This window comes from Miniopterus natalensis, chromosome 9 (genome assembly GCF_054644295.1).
Source record: "Miniopterus natalensis isolate mMinNat1 chromosome 9, mMinNat1.hap1, whole genome shotgun sequence".
In the NCBI taxonomy this organism is placed as follows: Eukaryota; Metazoa; Chordata; class Mammalia; order Chiroptera; family Miniopteridae; genus Miniopterus; species Miniopterus natalensis.
This window is the reverse complement of record NC_142089.1, coordinates 37,031,720-37,053,471: the sequence shown is the minus strand read 5'-3', so window position 1 is coordinate 37,053,471 and position 21,752 is coordinate 37,031,720. Positions and strand designations below refer to the sequence as shown.

General features: G+C 36.6%; 1 protein-coding gene across 6 annotated transcripts in view; it reads right to left on the bottom strand.

Annotated features, from left to right (window-relative positions):
• The window catches only part of NFIA (nuclear factor I A), a 353,365-nt gene that overhangs the window by 168,987 nt on the left and 162,626 nt on the right, over positions 1–21,752 (bottom strand). For all 6 annotated transcript variants that reach the window (XM_016205901.2, XM_016205899.2, XM_016205903.2 and 3 more), the window contains exon 3: positions 3,194–3,259. In XM_016205901.2, the coding sequence (XP_016061387.1) occupies positions 3,194–3,259 (66 nt within the window). The remainder of the gene's footprint in view (positions 1–3,193; positions 3,260–21,752) is intronic.

Sequence of the window (21,752 nt, the reverse complement as noted above, 5' to 3'; positions counted from 1 at the left end):
GTAGATTTATGGCTGATGTTTCAGAACAGAGTAGGTATCTACAGAAGATGGCTCTAAGTCTTGGTTTATTTCTGACACTATCCTGCTTCCAATCTCAGGCTCCCAGCTTTCGACCTCTCGAATATGTGTATTTATTACACATATGACAAGCTTTAACTGGATAGTAGTAATGGTTACCTTTCTTTGAGTCCTTACTATGAGGTAGACATTAAGCTGTTTCATATGCATATTCTCATTTTAATACTCATGAGGTAGGCTCTTTTAGTATTCGTATTTTACTGATACAATAAAAAAAACTAAGATTGGGGTCAAAGCTCATTCAAAGTCACTCAGGCATTATTTCATTTCAACTCAGGTCTGTTTGACTCTACAGGTAGAGTTTCAATCATTTATTATACCAATTTTGAGTTCAGAGATTCTGATATTTTATCTTTGGGCTTCAGATAATTCCTTCAAAATTCCCATCTAATACTCTAATTGGACAAAGATTTGTTTTCTTTTACAGTTGAGTCTTAAGGGAGTACAAAAAAAGAAAGCAAAAATTCCACAGGAAAAAAAAAAGAAAAAACCAGACTAGTTGGACAGGGAAGAAACAGCTGCATCCACTTTAGGTAAAGTTACATGGCCTACTTTATGGTTTTGGATGAAACAGCATGTTACCATTTGTCTATTCATTCTCCGTGGTTTACTAGAAAAATACCATTCGTTTCCCATTACCTTTCTCCTCAAGAGCTGGAATAAAAAGAATATTATTTCCCCTCGCATCTATACATAAAGACGGAGTAATGGGTTCCCACTCTATTTGAAGACCAGTCTGTCACTTCTTCCTCCAACAGGATTCTAAAAATTCTTAAGTTTTGTTGACACATTTATGACAGTTCCCTCTTTAAAAACAAAATGAAACAAACAAACAAACAAAAACTTTTCACAAACTCATGTTCTATAACCTGAGGTTATGGAAAAAGAAAGAACACTCGATCAAAGCAACCCCAGGAAGTTATCTAATGCATATAAATACCACGTCCTGAAATCTTCAATTATTTTCCTCTGGGAATTATGTCTTTAGGGAAGAGATAAAATCACTTTCCTCCAATAACTTCATCTGAGATTGACAAAAGACAGATAGAGGGAACTGAACAGGCTGATGTTTCCCTGGTCTCGGCTTCAGCTAGAATTCTCAGACAAAGCAACTTCTACTTCTTTTTCTTGAAATAAATAGAAATTAGAAACACTGGAATGTATAACTTTCTCTCCGAGATATTAATACTTTCTTTCTTTGAACTCACACGATCCCCCAAAAATAGTATCATGAATCCTTAAGGTGGCACCAAGTAATTTGGGGTTAAAAGCGAACTTGGCTAGTATCACCATGCCTTTGGCCGAAAAATCCAGGCTCAGTCCTGGTTGCTGTTTGGAATGGGAAGCGCACACAATGTCGGTATCACAGGCAGCTCCCGGAAGGCATGCCAGGCCTCTCATGCTCTCAATTTATATTTGCATGTGAACAGCTTGTCGGCCATTTTATGAAGACAGATGAAACGCAGGCCTGCGGGAGGGGCCGCCAGACCCAAATACGTGAACCACATACCCCTCACAGCCCAAGAAACTTTAAAAATGAAAATAAAATGAGTATCTCTGAACACAACTTCAGGCAGATTATAAACATACTATATGAAAGAACAAAACATTTAAGGCACCACCACCTATAAGTCAAATAGGATATAAAGAATGAAACTAATCTATAAATATCACTCTTATAAATGTTAACGAGAAATAAGATGTAGCTATTTATGAAACTAAAAACAAGCCTTCAGCAGTCTCTCTCTCTTCTTTCTCTCTCTTCTTAATGCCTACTTTGAAAAGATGTTGACAGAAAATACCACCAAAATACCGGGACGGGAAGAGGAATAACCATAGTCCATATTTAACGTTAGTGCCCAGCAATGCTATGAAGGATTTCCCAAGCTTGGGAAATGAAACCAATCCTGAAAAATTAGTGGCAGGATATCTAATGTGATAAGCTCAACCCTTCAACCCGCATTACTGACATAATTCAGTTTATCTATCTATTCCAACAGATCAGAGATCCAAATGGAAAAATGTACAAACAACAAAAGGGAGAGAAACTCAGGAATGAGGTCATCCTACATAGATGAAAAACAAATACTGAACAACAGCCAACAACTTTTAAAGTATAAACTATAGAAATATGTACATATGATCTTACTTAATTTTCCACAGGTAGGTAATATTATAACCATACTATTTTAAAGAGGAGGAACAAATCTGTACCCTGAGAGTTAAATGGCCCATTCAGTATTACAAAGGTAAGAAACAGTAGGGGCAGAATTTTAATGCAGGTCTGACACCACAGCCTGAGTTTTTAACCATAAAGCGGTATTCCCCTCACAGGCACCTCAAGGTCAAGTATTCCCATTAGAGCCTTCAGCTCTATCACTGAGGAAGAGCACTGTGGAACTCTATGAGGTGATATGTGTAAAAGTACACAATACAATGTTTATCATATGATAAGTACTGTTGGTTCACTTATAGGTTTTTATTGAAATTGATGATTATAGAAAATTCCAACCTATGACAATCTTTTTCGTACTTGGAGTACATAACCTCAAATTTAGTATTGTACGGGACACCAGTGTATTTGTATATAAAGGATTTATTCTATTTATTCCAATTTCTGCAAGAGAAAGTTCGTATATTTATGCAATTGAGGATTTAACAATGTGATGTACTCTTACTGTTTCAGACAATTTAAAGCGAAAAACCCTTCAAAGACAGATCATTTTCTTAAAGCAATTAGCAAAGTGTTGAACTCTTAAAAGGCCTCAGAAACACTTGTCAATGATCTTAAATCACTACTGAAGAAGATTGTGGGGCATTTGTCACTTTAAAAGGAACTAAAATGAAAAGAAAAAGTCATTCATGATTCCTCACTTATTCTGAAAAGATTCTAATTTGGTAAGTCCACCTCTCACAGTAATCGACTTTCTTGGAAACTAAGGTTCTCATGAGTTCCCAATAGCGTTTGGGGGTGGAGGTGGTGAGGGCTGCGAGAGTGGGCGAGAGAACTCCTTCAGTCCTCAGTTGTTCCTACTGTGGGCCACCCATAGGGTAGAACCAGAAATCCTTATAGGTGATTAGCTGCTGGCTACTGTAGACCCAAATCTAAACTTACCATTTTCTGGCTGGTCCTTAATGTCAGCATCACTTGGCTGGCTGGGACTTTCAGATTGACTTGAATCTGAAAAACATAAAAATACAGCCAACAATTATAGGGTCTGTGAAGGAAAGTGGATCAGAGGTGCCAGACTTTCTCAAAAGGTTCAGCATACAAACTAGGAGTGAGAACGTTACAGAAATAACATGATGAACAAAAAAGGAACAAAAGAAAGAGAAGAGAGAAGAGAAAGAAGAGAAGAGAAGAGAAGAGAAGAGAAGAGAAGAGAAGAGAAGAGAAGAGAAGAGAAGAGAAGAGAAGAGAAGAGAAGAGAAGAGAAGAGAAGAGAAGAGAAAAGGAAAGAAAAGGAAAGAAAAGGAAAGAAAAAGAAAAAGAGGAAAAGGAAAGGGGGATGTGGAGAGAGGAAGCAGCAACAGCAGCCTGTGGCCTTAGAGAGGAGTCTCGGTTTTGTTTACACCGACAGTGGAGCTTCGCTTGTGCCAGATCATAACTTGAAACTCTTCAGCTACCATTCTCTTACAGAGAGACCATTTCCAAACTGCTCTCCTCCATTATTTATACACTAGAGTCTGATAAAGACTTCATCCTTCATTACACACATCTGAAGTTTGATTCAGAGCATAATAAAGTGTCAAAACATATTTTGAAGCTGGTATACAAAAGCAGCCCAAACAACAGTAACAAGTTCTGTTGATATTTAGCTCTGTATTACAGCAACAGACTATGCAGACTAACACCATTAAATACCAGCATCCTAATATTCTAGCTAATTTCCTTCAACTAACAGGATCAGCGGCGTCTTTCTGAAAGGTACGTTTCCCCCACTTTATAAGTAGTTTTCTTCTCTTGTACTGATGCATTTGGGAGATCCTGATGGGGCTTGCTAGCAAAAACAGGTTCTTGCACACCTTTATCAAATCTCATTTATTTTTCTTTTTAAAAAATACAGTCATTTTCAAACTAAAAAAATTAATTCAATTAATTTAACTTCTAAATGGGATCAATTAAAATAAAATAATTTTAACATGAGATAAAATTAAATTAGATCAAAAAAGAGTTTCACCAAACTGGAAGAAATAGCCAGCGGAAAAAAATTAGGCAAAATATGCCAAGGAGAAAATTTTTTTTGATGGAAAGCATTTTCTAAGACTTGAAACAGTATAAAACATTATCTAAAAATAAAAATATTTTTCTAGAAAAACTTCTATTTTCTGTGGAAAGCCTGAATCTAAACTTTACCTTGCCTTTACAGATTAGAATTAACTGTCTGAAATCTGACCACATTTCAACAAGAAGTTCAACACAAGATCAAAAGATCATGACACGAAACTGAATAAATTGGAATTATTACCTCTATTTCAACAGAGTTAGAGCAGAACCATTCTCTTTCTTGGAGATAGTGCAAAAAGAAGTAGCACGACTGGTGACCCTGGGTCGAGAAATGCTAATTTATAACTTAGAAAGTCTTCCTGCTTTTAAGCAAATGAAGATTTTAATTATAGGGAAGTACTATAAAGAAAATGTCTATTTTTAAATTTTCAGATGATCTTAACCTGGTGACCATAGCAAAAATTCTACGTTTATTCAAAGGTTTGAGTAACAAAAGATGTGGAACGTGAATTTTTATTTAAGTCTGGTACAGTGATAGCTTTTATCATCTCGTGATAATTGCCATAGTGAACAAACAAACAAAAAGTACTATAGCCCAAGACACTTCAGTTAAATCCTTCAAAATGAACCACAAAATTAAATACAAAGCCTGCCCTAAAAATTGAAAGTGCAAATTTAGGCTGGACCATATTTGAAATTTTAACTTTATAAATGAGTATTACTCTTATAGCAAATGATTTAAAAATATGGCATGACTATCTTTTTTTTTTTTTTTTTATGCTAAGAAAAGATCCTGTAATTTTGCCATTAAAAATTACAAATGAAATATTCTGAGAAGTCAGTCAACATGCTTTAGAAGGAATGCCTTCATTATTTTTGTCCTAGAAAATTTTAAACCATTAATATCCATAATTAAAATAAAAGAAAATACCTAATTTTGTTTTAGGAAAAGTTAAAATCCTTCCCGATCATGTCCCAAAATAGACACATAAAATCTTACCAAATAGAACATTTTATTTGGAGTAATACTAGCAAACCTAACTTTTCTAGATGATAGCTCAGCCAATGTTCCTCTAGATGTAATATCTTCACAAATAATCAGTTCTTCATGAACTAATGGAAAAACATTTTCTATCTCAATTAATTTCAACATATAATAGCCAATTATTTTTCTGATATTTATCTATTAACATTAAGACAAAAAGGATAATGAAAGATCCCCCAATTTATTTTTAGTAATCTCAAGTGGAATTTTTTTTTATTTTTACTTTTTCTTTACATTTGGTAGGCCACTGTATCTTTATAGGAATACAACATGATTATAGAAAACATGAACAGTGACAAAAAAAATACATTCAAAGAAAGTTTAAAATTCCAAGCCACAGAAAAAAGCAGCAAACACACAGCAAAGACTGAGTGGCAGGAGGCTGCTCAGAGTTGGTCTGAAAGGGGCCGCAGAGCTCCTGTGAATGCTCAGATACAAACACTGGAGGAGGCATCTCGCCAAACTGAGAACAGAATTTAATTTCTCCAGTTTTATTCAAAAGCTGGAGATGCTTTTGAATACTATCCACAGAGGACTGCATACTAAAATACACCATCCTGGTGAGGGAAGACAAAGTCAAAGATCTACAAGGAGATGTAAATGATTTTAAAACTTCAATAATTATTTTCTACCATGGGCCGTTCAATGCCGTTCCTCTCTGAACCGAAGAACAAGACTACCCAGTCCCGGTGCTATTCTATGCTGAGCACACATGGACACTTTCTCTGCTGTCGCAAAAGGTCACCAGTGCTGTTATGGAGCCAACCAGATGACCAGAATTACAAATTAATTCCAACCCATACATAATTGATACAAATGAAAGATCTCTTTCTTAAGCATTTGCATTAAAACACTATCATGAAGGTTAACAATTAATTTACTCTTTTTTGTATTTGGTAGCGGCCTATCAGCAGCCAAAGTAACTTTATGTCTGACTTATTTTGGACAATTATCACATGATTAGTTGATTCCTACCTCCTGAAATAATTAGAGTTCCCCCAAAACAAACCTGACTGTCATATATTAGATTTTAGATCAGGCAGTGACTTTCTCTGGTTCTCTGGTTGAAAACTAGATGATCTGTATATTACAATGAAGAGAATATTATTTAAAGTGTGTTTAAGTGATGGGGTTGGAAATGCTACTGCAAGGAAGTACATTAGGGTTATCAATTTTTTTCCCATCTAGGGATTTGCTTTTTGTTTAAGAAACCTTAGACTTCAACATAACCTTGAAAAGCAATATTTCTTTTGGTTTTTAAAAAATGTATGAGCAGAAATTTAAACCTAAAATAGACTGGGTTTGCATATAGGAGGCTGGGTTGAGACCTCTTAATTGAACTGGTAGCCATTTATCTATGCATTTTTATGGCGCCTACAGCTATATTGCTGGAGTACTCAGACAAAGATATTTCACTATCAATATAATCACTGGGGAAAGGAATAAAATAAATCCTAATGCCTACATATTAGCCTCTGCTTCCATAAACTTGTGCAATGCAAGAACAGAAACCTTGCACTGCATTTGCTACTTAAGCACATATGCAGTTCCCCCAACCTCAGTTTGACTCCCCTCAGTGTGAAACCTCAGAGAAAACTCCTTTTGGGAAGGTGAAGAATGACAAAAACATGTCAACATGGTAAAACTGATCAGGCAAAAATACAGACTCCATTTCCATGTGTTTTATGTTCTTTAGGCATGAAGCAAAGATGGAATGCTGCTAAATCTTAACCTAGAATTAAACTTTCTCCTCTCCAGTCCTTAAATGTATGTATCTCTCTTATGGTGTGACTTATGTTAAGTTGTACTTAGGTACTAGGGTGATTTTAAATGATCTCCTATGAGAATTTAAGCTCCATAAGAAAACTCTTGTGTTATCCTCAGTACCTTCTAAGGGTACTGGGTCCAGCCAAGGATTCAATAACTGCTGAACTAAAGAAATGAACTTTCACTTGTTCAGCTTTCTAACACTGAAACACTGCCAGCGACTGAAAAATACACTAAGTTCACACCTAAAAGGGGACTGGGATTTATGAAATGATAGAGGGAGAAAAGGCCTTTATTTCTGTTAGATGTCCCCCTTACATGGGGCCTGGCAGGAGCAAGAGAGGCACATCCCCTTGGTTCAGTGGGGAGGGACCTTGCACAGTGTTTAGAAGCTGCAGACAATCACGCCCTATGATCCCCTGGCCAACAAACTGTAAGAGGCTCCTCAGAATAGCAGGAGCTGAGGATGGTGTGTGACACATTAGGAGGCTCCTGGAACTGTGTACAGGCTTAAGTGATGGACAACAAAGGAATATTTCACACATTCAAAAAATGCAAAGGTAAGAGAAATCTGCTATATTCTGACACCCAAAGAGCACCTCAAAATCCTACTGACTGCTCTTGTGAACAGCTGATAAAGGAAGAACACGCACGGAGTGGTGAAGAGCCTGCCCTACCCTAAAAAAAACAGTGTGATTCCAGTTCAGTCAACATGCTATCAACAAAAGTTTGTGGACCATAAAAGTACAAATTCTAGTTCCAGTAGAAAAAAACTTAGTCTAAGTTTCAACCTCCCTATATGCATAATGATTTGGCTAAAGATGAAGTTTGCAAAGCCTTTGTTACAATTTTGTGTCCAGTTTTAAATCTCCCAAATTAAAAGGCGATATGAAGAAACCATAAGACGATATGAAGAAACCAGAAGACATCCAGAAACAAAAATGAGTCAGTCAAGTGAAAGAAATAAAATGAAAATGCCACCGAAAAGCGTTGGAGTTGTTTACAGCATGAAAAAGGAAAGGCAAAGACAGGAATGAATATTTTCCGGCAAATAAATTAAGATTTAAGACCATTCCTGGGTTAAAAGAAAATAAGAAATAAGGGTGATTATATTCTGAATATCACAAACAGCCTCTAGAATTGTAGCCCTTAGAGATATTCAAAATTTAGGTAAGCTTTTGACTCTTAGGTTTGGGGAGACAAGCACTCTGCTCATCAGAGAATACCGAGATTCACTTTTCTACATCCATGATGTTATGATAGGAAAATAATTCTATTTCTGATTGGTACTGTAAGGTTTAGAATTACTCTATTTTGATCATCCAGTATCATAACTTGTTTATTACAGTAGGGAAATCTAGACAATCAAATGGCTATGAAAGTCAAGTTTTGCTCATTAGTTTCATAGCTGCAGTTATAAAAGAAATATTATTGCAGTACTTTAAAATATTTAGGAATATTTTCTATTTTTTCCAGTATCACCATGACCTTAAAGACTGGGGTGTGAGGAAGTATTTGGAAAAAAAAAATCTTTACTTGAGAATGCAGAATGTCAGTGTGCAGGTGAACATATGTATAAACAATTTGTAGCTTATGTGCAGACACTGAAAAATACAATAGCATCAGCTAAATACAACATTATCCATCATGGTCATGACAAAGAACAAATAGAAATTTGTAATACCATTATTAAATCTGGACTATAAAAAATATTCACTTATTATTAGCATTTCCAGAGAATAGATAAAATAGCCAAACCAATATTTAATGTCAATTAATGTATATAACTGTGGCCCACTTAATGAAAGAACACACAATACCATGAGGTGAGTCACACTATAAAAGTTTTCTAAGTTTTTAAGTGGAAACACTCTACTGTTCCTTAAATGGGAAGTTTATTTAAAATACAACTTTCCTAGTTACCTAGAATGGAGTGTTAGCATGTACACGTGTGTGTGTGTGCATAACTGTAGCAATCAAAGCATGGAAAGCAAGTCCTTCTTCACCAAGGGGAGGTGGAGAGTGGTGGCAAAGGAAAAGCTCTAATTCCAAAAGGACCAGGCTTGTCTGCACACACTGGGACTGCTCTCCTCTAATCAGGATTCAGGGTAGCAGGAAGGCTGTGCTCATGCAGCAGTGACTTGGAAGGACTCCACCAGACCACCCTGGGGGCGGCCAGCTGCTCATGAGATCCACCTCTTAGCCCCCTCTGTGTATCGCATTTTCAAGGCATACTAAAGAGTGTTATATAATCTGGGTAGCTACTGCTTTCCTTCTTAAAACTTTTTAAAAATGTCTTTCTGAGGAAGAATTTGTGAAATATTAAATTTGCAAAAATGAGATTTTTTGGCATTAATGCTGATATTCAAGGCCCATCTGTTTAGTGGGGACTGTGTATGATGATGAGACGGTTTAGGTTGAAGAGAGTGATTCAACTATCTTAATCACCTACTCATAAATGTTATTTTTCTACGTGCACAAGGAGGTTGCGGTATGATACACAGTTTTAACACATTGAGAAAAAATGGCATAACTATTGTTGTGTTATGACAGTGAGGGGAAACCATTTCTAACTTTAAAAATACAAACTCAGTCACTCTGAAAGTAATGACAAAATGACTCACTCTTTAAATCTTCAATCTTCCCATGAGGCTGATTTCAAATAATAATCAGCTTTTTCTCTGAAGTCATAAATGAACTTAATAGGAAGAATACGGTGATTACAAAAGATACACAAGCACAATATTTTGACTAAATTTAAAATTTCTCACATTTTCTTTGACAAGGGTCTATGACTGAACTACACAAGTCCTTAGGTAATTACTTTGAGTTTCGTTTTTCCCATAACAGAAGCTGTGTTGTCACGTAATAGCGACCTGTTAATCAATTTAGAATTCAAGTTATTGAATCAACCTAGTCACCTACTCACTCATGTATAAACAAAGGCTTGCTTAAAAAGCCATTACTATAACATTATTGAGTATCAGAATCATGGTCAACTTCCCCTTTGTAGTCAACTTCTTTTTCCATAAACAAAGTTAATTATTACAGTTAAGTTCTTGAAGTTCTTAAACAGAATATATACTTGAAGATTACCCATATAATCATCTATACAACTGAAAGTAGAAATTTCCTGTCTACTTCCATGTTATAAAAACAAGTGTCAAATGAAATTAATGTATAATTAAGTTATAGTCTATGTACATTATTTTCATGTACCTGGATATCTGTAAAGAAATGTACTAAAATAATAAAATACCCTCTGTTGAGGGTAACCTTGCTGTTTAAGTATTTAAGGTCATACTCTTAAATACTGACTTTTTTTCCTTCATATTTCACTATTGAAAGGAGTCTGAAATGGTAAAAAGATGGTGTCCTAAAAAAAAAAAAACAGCTCAGTTTTATTATTTTACTGTACGGGATCTCAGTTTCTTCATCTGTTAAGTGAGGACACTAATGACTATTTTGCCTAATCTAACAGGATTCTTGCAAGGATCCTTTAAAATGCAAGAGAAGCTGGTTTTGAAACTATAAGGTGCACCCCACCCCCCAAAAAACTGTACATTTACCATTGCAATGTAAATCTTCCCATCCACACAAGTTTTTTGTTTCTTTTAAAAAATCAATACCAACCCACACATGATGTGAATCTGATATAGACCATCAGCATCCCAGACCTGGTTTTAAAGAAAGGGTTCTTAATTCCCATATAGTAGGGAAAGAGATTATCTCTGATAATGGAAATGTAAATCTCAGCTTGCCATTGTTTATTCCAGACAGACATTTGTGTGTTAAGTCTGTTTATCAGGCAACACTTTGTCTAAGCCAGGAAGTAGTCAGTCTTTGTAACAAGATGTATGCAAATGAATTTCCCATGAGTCTCTGCAGCAAATTGCAGCAGGGGGAAAAAAAGTCCCTGTTCCTTTACCAGCAAAGAAGGTACCTCAAAAGTAGAATAGAGACAGAGAACTATGAGCTATACTGTGCTGATGAGTTTAAATGAGTCCTAAACATGTGCTCACAGTCTGTTGCTCTTTATTCTAAGCAGACTTGTGCATTACATCTGTTTATCAGACAGCACTGTCTGGGTATTCAGGCTCTGTAACCTGTGTGAAAATGAACAGTGACCAAAATCCCATGAAATAACCTGTCTGAGGCAAAACTCCAAACCTCCTGTCACTTTATGAATCCCTACCTATAGAAGCTTCCATGAAACCTTTGAGACTTTAAAAAAATAATATCCAGCTCTAACTCTGCCTACCTTCTATCTTAAATAACTTGATTCCATAATGGCAATGATAGATTCAGGACAGAAGGTGAACTTTATCACACAAACTGGACTGATAAAAAACAATTTCCTAACATGCCCTATCTGGTTATCAAAAACGGAGTTTTTTAAAGAAAATACTTTTCTATCAAAATATAAGAGTATATATTCTTTAATTCTATTATTATTTATCCTGTGATCCTCTTTTTAAAAAAAATCTTAATATAGCTAACTCTTTTTTAAGTCTATTCGGGAAGAGTTGAGCTGTATATTTCTTTTCTTTTTTTTCTGTTGGTTTTCTACAGGGTTTGAAAATGTGACCAAAGGAATCGAATTGGTGTAGCTTGTCTTCCTAGACAAAATAAACACTTTAGGACTCTACTTGTTTGTATTCTCCTCAGTGGTGCTGTATGCATCAGCAGCTAAAAACAAAGAAACTTTTTAGCTGCTCAGACAAAATGAAGCTTCCCAAACAAGGAGGCAAGGGAGGGGGCACAAGTTGAGGGGAGGGTGGGGGTGGAGAAGTGTGCAGAAAGTCTGACAGTCCATTCAATATAGGGATGATGGCTATAATGCACCCAGGGTCCCCTTGCTAATTAAATATGCATTGGCACAGTTTTGATCGATGCAAGCCATGGATCAGATGACACACCTGCAAAATCTTGAGCCCAGAGCTCCCAGGAAAAGGGAAAATACAGTCTTGTCTCCTTATCTTTGTTTTCAAAGGCTCTCAATTTCTGTGCTTAGATATCTAATTTAATTCTCTCACCCCTCAGCAAACTGGATTAGGGAAGTCAATACCGCCTTTGTGCATCGACAGGAAAACACAGCTTTCCTTTTATTCAATTTAGCAATGACCTTTAGACAAAGATAATGACAACTGTCTAAAAGTAAGATTATGGCCCAGAGAAGAAGACCCCCAGAGCTAAGGCTCAGAAGGAATTTTGGACGACAAGGTGGTGGGTTCACTGTGACATTTTCCTGCTTGGAAAGTAAAAAGGGGGGGAAGGGAATTAAGAATTGGTTGTGGGGGGAGAAATGGGGGTCAGGGAGAAAACACGTTAGGAGAGATTTAAATCTACCGACTGACTAAACGACCAAACTCTCAAAAACCAACTGGACCCTGTAATACTCATAACCAGAAAATAATTCTATGGAAGATTAGGAATGAGAATGGCATAGTAACAATTTGCCTAAAAAATGCAGACTCCTAAATGAGAAGGTTGAAGATTCTGTGGTTGAATAAATCAGGAAGTTTGGGGTTTCTTTCTTTCTTGTTTTCCTGAAGCACTTGAGAAAACAGAACTATCAGTGTGCTCCTGAGCTCCACCACCATGAGAGATATAACTAAAGATTTTAGACAAGTCTGGGATTCTGCAGTGTTAGCAACGTTCACACCACCACTCCTAATCAAAGGGGAAAATGATACTGGGCGATTCTGAAACAGCACTGCTTCCTTTTAATCTCCTTGTCTTGGGGCCTACTCACTGCATTCACCAATTCATTGCATTCATCAATGCATCCAGTATGTGCCATTCACCAGTTATACCTGGAGATACAAAATGAAAAAAGGCAAGGTCTCTGCCCTCCGTCAATCAGGATAATGATAATAAAACCAAGATTCTGTGGCATCCCCTTTTGATTAAGTCCTGTTTCCTGGTTAAATTAACATACAGCAACATGGTACCATGCACACTAGTAATAGCTTTTATTCTCTTACTATTAGCAACAACCAGTACAACTAACTGTAGCCTGTAACAGAATTTGCAGTGGCCTGGATACTAACTGTTGGTGGGATCAACTCCCCTAGTAAAATAGAGGAATTTAGGCAAAGTCCTTTCAAGTGAAATATAAAGCTATTACCACATAATTAGCATTACTGAGAATAGGTGTAAAATACCAAAATAGGTTTTTTTAATCAGATTTTTCCTCTTAAAAACAATTTCATAAGTAGTATAGAATGTTATTCCTCATCAGGCCTGGTGTCCTCCCTTTATGGAAATGACAGTTCTAACAAAGGCAGCTGTAGTACAAAGAAAAAGGCAAAGGACTTGGTATTAAAAAACCTAGGTCTGAGTCCCTTCTTGGCCATTTATATTAGTCTATGGAATTGGGCAAGCCCCTTCACTTCTCAGAACTTCAATTTACTCATCTTCCAAATGCCTGACTTTCAAGATTATGAGAACTGAATGGCATGACTTAAAATTCCTTTTAAATTATAGGACGATAATTCTCTAACTGTACAATGCAAAGAAGCAGGTTTTCTAAAGTCTATAAACTGGTTAAAGAATCACATCAACTACTTACTTTTATTTCCTACCTCATTATTTTTATTGCCAGATAGCAGAGTATCTGGAACATATAGGTATGAATAGATGTCTTGTTGGAATGGAATTGAAATCACAAGTGAAAAAATAGCTTTTTCGAGGCCATGAAATAAAGCAGGGCCTATCTTGGGAGATGTCAACAGATATTATTGGGTGGATTTTCTGGCTTTGGGGAAACTGCATGACTTGGTGGTGATATACTCCATGTGGTAAGGGGAGACCCTATGGCAGTCAGAAGACCTGCTTTATGGCCTTCAATTCAGGACTAGAAGGAGGGGGCTGAGGTATATTGTAAAGGCTCTGTCCAGCCCTAGAATTCTAATTTAAAACATATCATTAGCAATCCAGTTGTTCATTTTCTGGCTGCACTGAAAACTGGGACCCCCATTTCATCAAAAGGGATTAGGTGGTGTTTTCTTACGTGCTGCTGATCACAAGTGCAATTAGAAATAACATGAATGCAATAATCACTATACGTCAAAGACTGTCCTTTATAAATGACCGCGAATAGCCCACTAAAAGTTGCAAATGTTTATCTTCCGTGATTTGGCCAACTCTGGCCACAGAAGCCCATAAATAATGTTTTCTCTTTATATCTTAACCTATCGTGTCATCCAGAACACCAGAAAACTCTGTGTTTAGGAGTTTCTGAGTAAGGAGGTACCCTTAAAGAATTTAGTCTAGGTCGTAGGTCCTAGGATTTAGAACAATACTTTAAAAAAAACACTTCAGATATACCTTCTCTAATACATACATCTTTAAAACAGTGTCAGTTTCCACACTGATAATAACTTTACCCTAATAACTCAGTTTCTGAACCTATAAAAAATATTCGTGAATAGAGAGAGTTAGCATTCATCCGGTCAACCAAATGGTCCTCAGACTTCCCATATTACCATAATAAAACTCATGAGATACCTGACTCTTTAGAAATTCACCTAAGCCTTATGTAAAATAGAAATAGTCATATATGTTTTGTTCCGATGTCTTTATGATAGATGAAATTATTTAAATGTACTGAATCATTTCATTCTTGGGAGTTTCCATTTGGATTCTATCATGCCTTTCTTCCTGACATATGCAGTGCTAAGTTATTTAAAATTAATTGCAGTACAATATTTTAAAATTTCTTCACATGATGCTAATCTCAAGAGCTTTGGATATTTGAACCACACTTGGAAGCCATCAAGTTCTATGTATCTTTATACCAGGGAGCAGTTGAACATGCTAAAAAGATTAGTCAATGAACTTTATAACCAAAATCTATACTGAATTATAAGATGTCAAAAATGTGTGAGTTGATACAAATGAGAAAACTGGAAACATCCAACATAACAAGAAAAAAACAAACCTAGGTCATTAAAACACATGAATTTGCTTGTGTAGCTTTGAAGTAAGAAAAGCTTAGAGAAATTCCACCGCAGTGAGCACCCACTTTTCCCCGGTTTGGTGCCAGTGGAGCTGGTGTGCTCTCACCTTCATCTCAAGTTCACTTTAGCTGTCATTTTTGTTTTCATTTTAGGATACAATCTACATTGTTTTCTGTAGTTATATTGTGAGGGGAGATGAGTATTTTCCATTTCAGTAACTCAGTATGAATGAGTAATAATCCTAAAATTAAATTGTCTCCCATACAATGCCTAGTAATAGTCTGTGTGGGATTAACCAAATGAACTATGAACTATCTTCAGGATGTGCTTCTTTTTTTAAAAAAAAGAGGGCAGGACTTCCTATTTGTCACTTGATTTTAATTTTAAAAAATCATGTTTTGGGGGCAGTCTCTAAGATGAGTTGATATTTCAACAGCTTTTCTTCGTCGAAAAGTTTGAATGAGTGATTACAACTTTACTCTGATTCTCTTTTCGAAAATCATTATCTGATTAATTCTTTAGGAATGACTAATTAATCATCCTCAGGAGGAAGAAACCTGTTTCTTTCTATCCGTCCAACATTTATTGATCACCTACTGTGCGCAAGGCACTGTGAGCTTTTGTCCAGTCTTGAAGTAGCTCATAGTAGCTCATAGACTAAGGATCCCACTCACTCAACTCTGCACCATTTATAAAAATAGGCATTACTTGTTTTTAAGAGTATCTACTTCCCCTCATCTCTAGCAGGGGTGATGACATAGACTTTTGAAAGTCTATCAGGGCAGGATAGGGGAGGTAGAGATTTCTTTAAGTAGTAAGTGGCTTATCTGCTCATTTTATTTTCAACAAAAATGACAAATCTCTGGGCTCCATAGTTTTTCCAATTTCTTGGTAATGGTGGAAGCCAATGGACAAGCCAAAGCTTATAGAGACGCTGGGGAGTGAAGAGCTTCCCCTACCAATCATGTCCTCATTTTCACACATCACTGGCACCCTATCCCTGCTGGGCTTCATGGAGCAATGTTTAAACCCCTGCAGCACTTGCACAGCCAAGGCCCTAACCTGTGGTTCAGAGTGATTTCAGCATCACCTCCATCTTTTCAGATTTACCACCTTAAAAGAAGCAAAGAGAGACAGTGACTAAATCATTTTTGATTGATATCTCTAAGTGTCCCTTCTGAACTCTGTCCTGCTTTATTTTTTGTTTACAAGAAGATAAAATCAGATTATATGTGGGAAAAACAAAGAAAAAGAAGAAACAGTAAAAAGAGAAAAAAGGAACACAGTAACAGAAGTAGTATCATTTGAACAAGGGGCTAGAAATAGAAATTCTTCAACAGAGATAGGAAATTTTATTCACAACAAACATGGGAAGAGTTATAAGTAAAAAAAAAATCAGAGTTTATTCAGGGATTAAAGGTGAAATAATACCCTGCATAAGTGTCTCTGAGTTACCAGGTTAGTACAGGGGGGTGGAAGGAACAGGAGCAGCAGAGCTTAAGATGGGAATGATGCAAAGTAAGGGGTGAAGGCCCTTCCTTCATTTCCTTTGATTCTGGCTATCACCTCCAAAGACAGCACAGTCATTTCATAAGACTTTTCCATTTAGTAACTTTGGGACAATTCTCTTTTTATGTATACCCAAATGATTTTTTAAAAAACAAAATCACTGAGTTGGTTTCATTTTCCATTTTTATTTTATACTTTAACTCTCCTAATGATCTAATGATTTCCTTTTCTGCTCTAAATGGAGGTCCTGCAGAAAGGAAAAGATTTCTAAAGTGCTAGTCAACAAAGCCATAAGTCTTTACTATATAAAACAGCCTCATGTCTATAGGGAGAATAGTTACATAGTCTCCCAATTGGCCCTAAAACCAGTAAGCACTTTGTTTCAATATAGCCATGTTGGTATTGTATAGACATACTTATTTACCTTCCAGTTGGGAAGACTTTAAGCAAACATTTTTGGAAGGAATTTCATAAAAAGGATTAGGCAAAAGAAGAATTTAAAATTAACAGAGAGAGAGTAACATCTCAACAGAAGAAGACAGGCAAAGGAATTATTCAAAACTGCACACAAACACTGACATCATAATGAAAAGAGGCAGGCTCTTAGGAACCTCACTGAGAAAAGCTGGTATTTACACAGTAATTGGAAGCAAAACAAAACAAAATAAAACAGATTTCCAAATCAAGAAAATCTTATAGGTTGCTTTTCATAACCTTATCAAAACTCCCTGTTGTGGCAATCTCAAGGCACAAACTCCTGATTTCTGTAAGGAGAGAAAGTCTGGAACAACATAAAAATGTCCCAAGACTCTTAGAGAAGAAATTCATGCAGAACATCAAATGTTACTCAACATTTTCAAGTAACTATGATGTGTCAAACGGGCCACATGATGCACATAAATTTAAAGATAAGTTTCTATTTCTGTTTAGAAATAAAAAAGACCAGAAATCTGGGAAAGCAAAATCTCTTGCAGGTTTAGAAAGCATATACAAAACCTGGCAAAGAAAACACTGCTCACGGCCACCATCTGCTTTCTGGCACGCAGAGGAAACTTTTACTAACGGCAACACTTTCCTACATTAGAAAATCCACTAATTAGTTTTGTTGTAATAAGAGAAATAACCTTTGCATGGAAGGCAGATTGCCAGCTCGCTTTTTTCTGCCGGCTGCCCCTTGCAGCAGGCCCATGACATTTCCACGTGAAATGCACCTCTGAGCCCTCCTCTACTGGAGTACTTCACTATTCCCTCTTTAAAGAAAGGACTCACAAATGAGAGACCAGAAGTGAGAGAGAGCAACAGAGAGAAAAAGCTTTAAAGTATTTGACTTAATACCCTCCAAAAAGAACACCAGGTTCAGAGTCAGGAAATCTGGGATAGAGAATCGATTATTAAAAACTCGTTAATCCTCAGTGTCATTTATCTCATCTTCAAGGCTATTAAAGTAAATGAGCTAGATTTCCCCTAAAATTCCTAAATTCTTTAAGTCTAATTATTTTTTTCCTAAGGATTGTATGTCCCAAGAAACTAATGATTGCAAGAGTAAATGGCGCTTCAGATATTATTGGTAAATCTGAATTTCAGAAACTTTTTTCATATTCTGATTAAAATACTACCAATCTAGAAACACAGGAAATGGAAATGTAACTAAACTTTCTTAATAACACACTGTAATCATTTAGTCAATGTATCATTCCACAAATAAAACCAACAAATATGTATCAAGCACCTACTGTGTGCCAAGCACTCTTATAAGCACTGGAGACAGAGCAATGAACAGTCTCCCAAAGCTCTGTGCTCACTGTGTCTATACTACAGTGAGCTTGCAATGCAGGGTGCTGACATTCATCCTCAACAGAATTCTCCACCAGCTGCAAATCACCACATGGCACAGAGCAGGAGAGTACCAACACAGAGAGAATCGTGGCCCCTGGTGCTCACCGCATGGAAAAATATGCTTGAAAAGTTTCTTGAGAAAATAAAATAAATGGATTCAAATATTGTCTGAAAAATTACAGGGAAAATAGACGTCACGTCTTGAGAAGCAAAGTGAAGTAGAGCACTGAGGCAATGGCCATGAACGTGTAGACATAGCCTTTCTGCGAAAGATGTCTGAGGCTTAAACTGTTCATACTGGCCCTCTGCCTTGACTGAACAAATTCATTAGTTCCAAAACTCACCTCTTCCATTCTCTTGATTTTTTTCTGGAGACTAAAGTAAAAACAAAACTGCAGCTCAGGGCTGACCTATTGCAAACCATAAGTCCCTCTGCCTAAGGAATGAGTGACAGACTATTGCAAAGTTTAATTAACCCACTGGTACTGCACTCACAGGCCGTAACTGTTCTCAACTGTATGGCAACAACATGCTGATAACTAGGATCAGTCCCCACTGGGTTTATTAACCCTCAACTGCCATTAAAATATATTAATTAAAACTACAACTCTTTACCCAGGGTTTTCTATCAAATATTTGAAAAGATTTCCATCATTTTGCTTTGCTTTTACCCTCTGTTTTCACCAACACCCTATTTAGGCACAGAAAGTGCCTGTAACTGCATTCTGTCCCATTCCTAGGAGCACGTGTACAGCACTGACCTCTGTCCTAAATTAAGAAGGTAATTAGTATAGAAGAGGGTGAAGACAATCCTCTCTCCTCCTCTTGGCAGACCTGCTCCTTCCTCTGGCTCCCTACAGCCTGGTTACTAAGATCAGGGCTCAGCTCCTGTTTCATTTCTCCATGTGTGTAATCCCATTTGCCTTCTCAACAAGTTGCAAGTCTTTGAGGGCACAAGACTCCCACTTGTCTGGAGAAAGGTTTGGATATAGTAAATGCTCAATAAATGACCTTGAATAGAGGGGAGGGGCCAGGCTGGGCAAGACTTTTAAGCAAGGGCTATCCCAGAAAAAGACCTATAGACTTTTCTATCTCCTGGTAAAACAAACTCCAGTTAGAAAACAGGCTGGGTTTTTCAATTAAGGCTAAAATTCCTGAAATGGCTACACATAAGGAAGCAATTTCCCTCTCTCTATTAGAGGTAGGCAAATGTCTTGTCTAGTGCTCACAATAATTCTATTAGGTAATGTAATATTCAAAACATAAACCAACAAAAATTAGAATTTAAAAAGGAAGTGGATTACTCAAATCACAAAACAATTTTAACAACTCTTTGCAAATATTTTGGGACCAGAGTCTTTAAGGAGTAAAATTAAGCTCACAAATTTTAATTTAAATCCTTTTAGGTCCTTGCTATAGAAAATTCCTACCATAAGTGATGATGAACTTCTACTTTTCTGGTTTCCTAATCACTGAAGACATGCTGATATATATTAGAGAGCAAAAACACTTATACTATGTACTTGAAGGAGTGTCATGACCATGTTTGGACTAGTGTATCAGTAAAGCTGCTGCCACTGAGATCAGCAACAGCAACAAAAAGAACATCAGAAGTTACACTTAGATCACTAAAAATAAAATATAAAACATTCTTTTTTGGTAGGAATTTCAGAAGGTAGATATTGAAACTGGTTGAAAATTCTAAGTTAGAGGTCAGTTCTGATACCCGGCCTGTTTGCCACACACCCCTTCATTCAACAGAATCGCTTTTGCCTCTGGTTTGATATGGGGACAATCTCAGGTACTCTTCTTTTTTTTAAACCCTGGCGTAAAGTTGATAATGTTGTTTCTAAAATTAACCAAAAGTTCTGAAAGGGCTTATTTTTTTTTTTTTAATATACTCACTTTTTATTGATGCCATATTGTAACAGACTATATGATAACCATGAAGTGACATGATTTTGTACAGATGATAAAACAATACATACTTTCAAAGCAAGTAAGGGCATTTGATAAAGCATGATGAACTAAGAATAAAGATTAGGAAGTAGTACTCAAATAACACAATGAAGTTTTTTAAAAAGCTTCACTTAGGAGCTAAGTAAAAAATGTAAAATTCATAACCTGGGACAATTTTCTTCCTCTGCACTCAGAAATTGATGATTAGTCACTAACCATAGGCAGCACAGACAAACTTCTGTCACATCCTCCCAGCCTATTCTCTCCTCTCTCTGGGTAACTGAGGTAAAATCCTACTAAGGATGTTAGGTCTCCTCTGACTGAACAGAAGGACTGACTTTGAACAATATAAGAAGAAATTATTTGCAAATTTGCTATAATACGTGAAGTATAATTTTTAAAAACTGGTGGTCCCTTAATAACAATAGTTGAATGCAGCTCTAAAGTTGGAAAGTTTTAATATAGTTTTACCAAATTTATAAGAATGGTGCATGCTTCTCTCTCAAACCCTGAAGTGCTCTTAAGCGTAAGCACATGCACACAGTCACACACAAGCATACACACTCAACTGTAACCCTCCTCTCTTGACCAAACAATAAAACACACACAAAAGTGGAGCCTGGGTTCAAGAATTCTTATTTCCTGATTTAAATTTAACAATGATGGATAGATGGATGGATAGATGGATGATAGGTAGATTTAACAACACACTTGGGGGCTAAAAGGTATGTTAGGTGTAAGTGGGGCTAAAGGTACTTCCTACTGGGCTTAAATTTGGTCTTCCTGAGGTGAGGGCAGACTAGCAGCAGCCACATCAGTTCATGTGGGAAACTTGAGTCCCAAATTCAAAATCAATGGCCAAAAGATCTTTAATACCAAAGTCAGGCAACGAAGTACCACAGTTTCCATTTCTGTGATATGAAAACTCTGTAATGGTAGGAATCCAATGGGGGGGGGGGGGGGGTGCCTAAAATAAAATGAAAAAAGATGCACCTTTTCTACTCACTCCAGCAACATCCAGTCAGGTTCCAAGCTGACTAAAGATGAAAACCTTCCACCAAAACCAAAACCTTAGTAAGGGTCTATACTCTCTGTGGAACATAATGAAAAATCTACTCTTAAAAGGTTCTGAGCCTCCCATAGACACATACCTTTAATGTGACCACATTTCAAATGGTTTACCCATCACAGTAAGAACTGAAATCCATATGGCATGTCTCCTTGGTCTGTTTCCTTGATTATTCATGTGGTTTCATCTTTCTAAATTCAGACTTCTACCCCATTCTAGCAGGTGAGGAGAAGGTGATGCATAATGCAAAAGATTCTAAAGCAAATCATCTGATACCTGTATTTGATCATTCTTCAG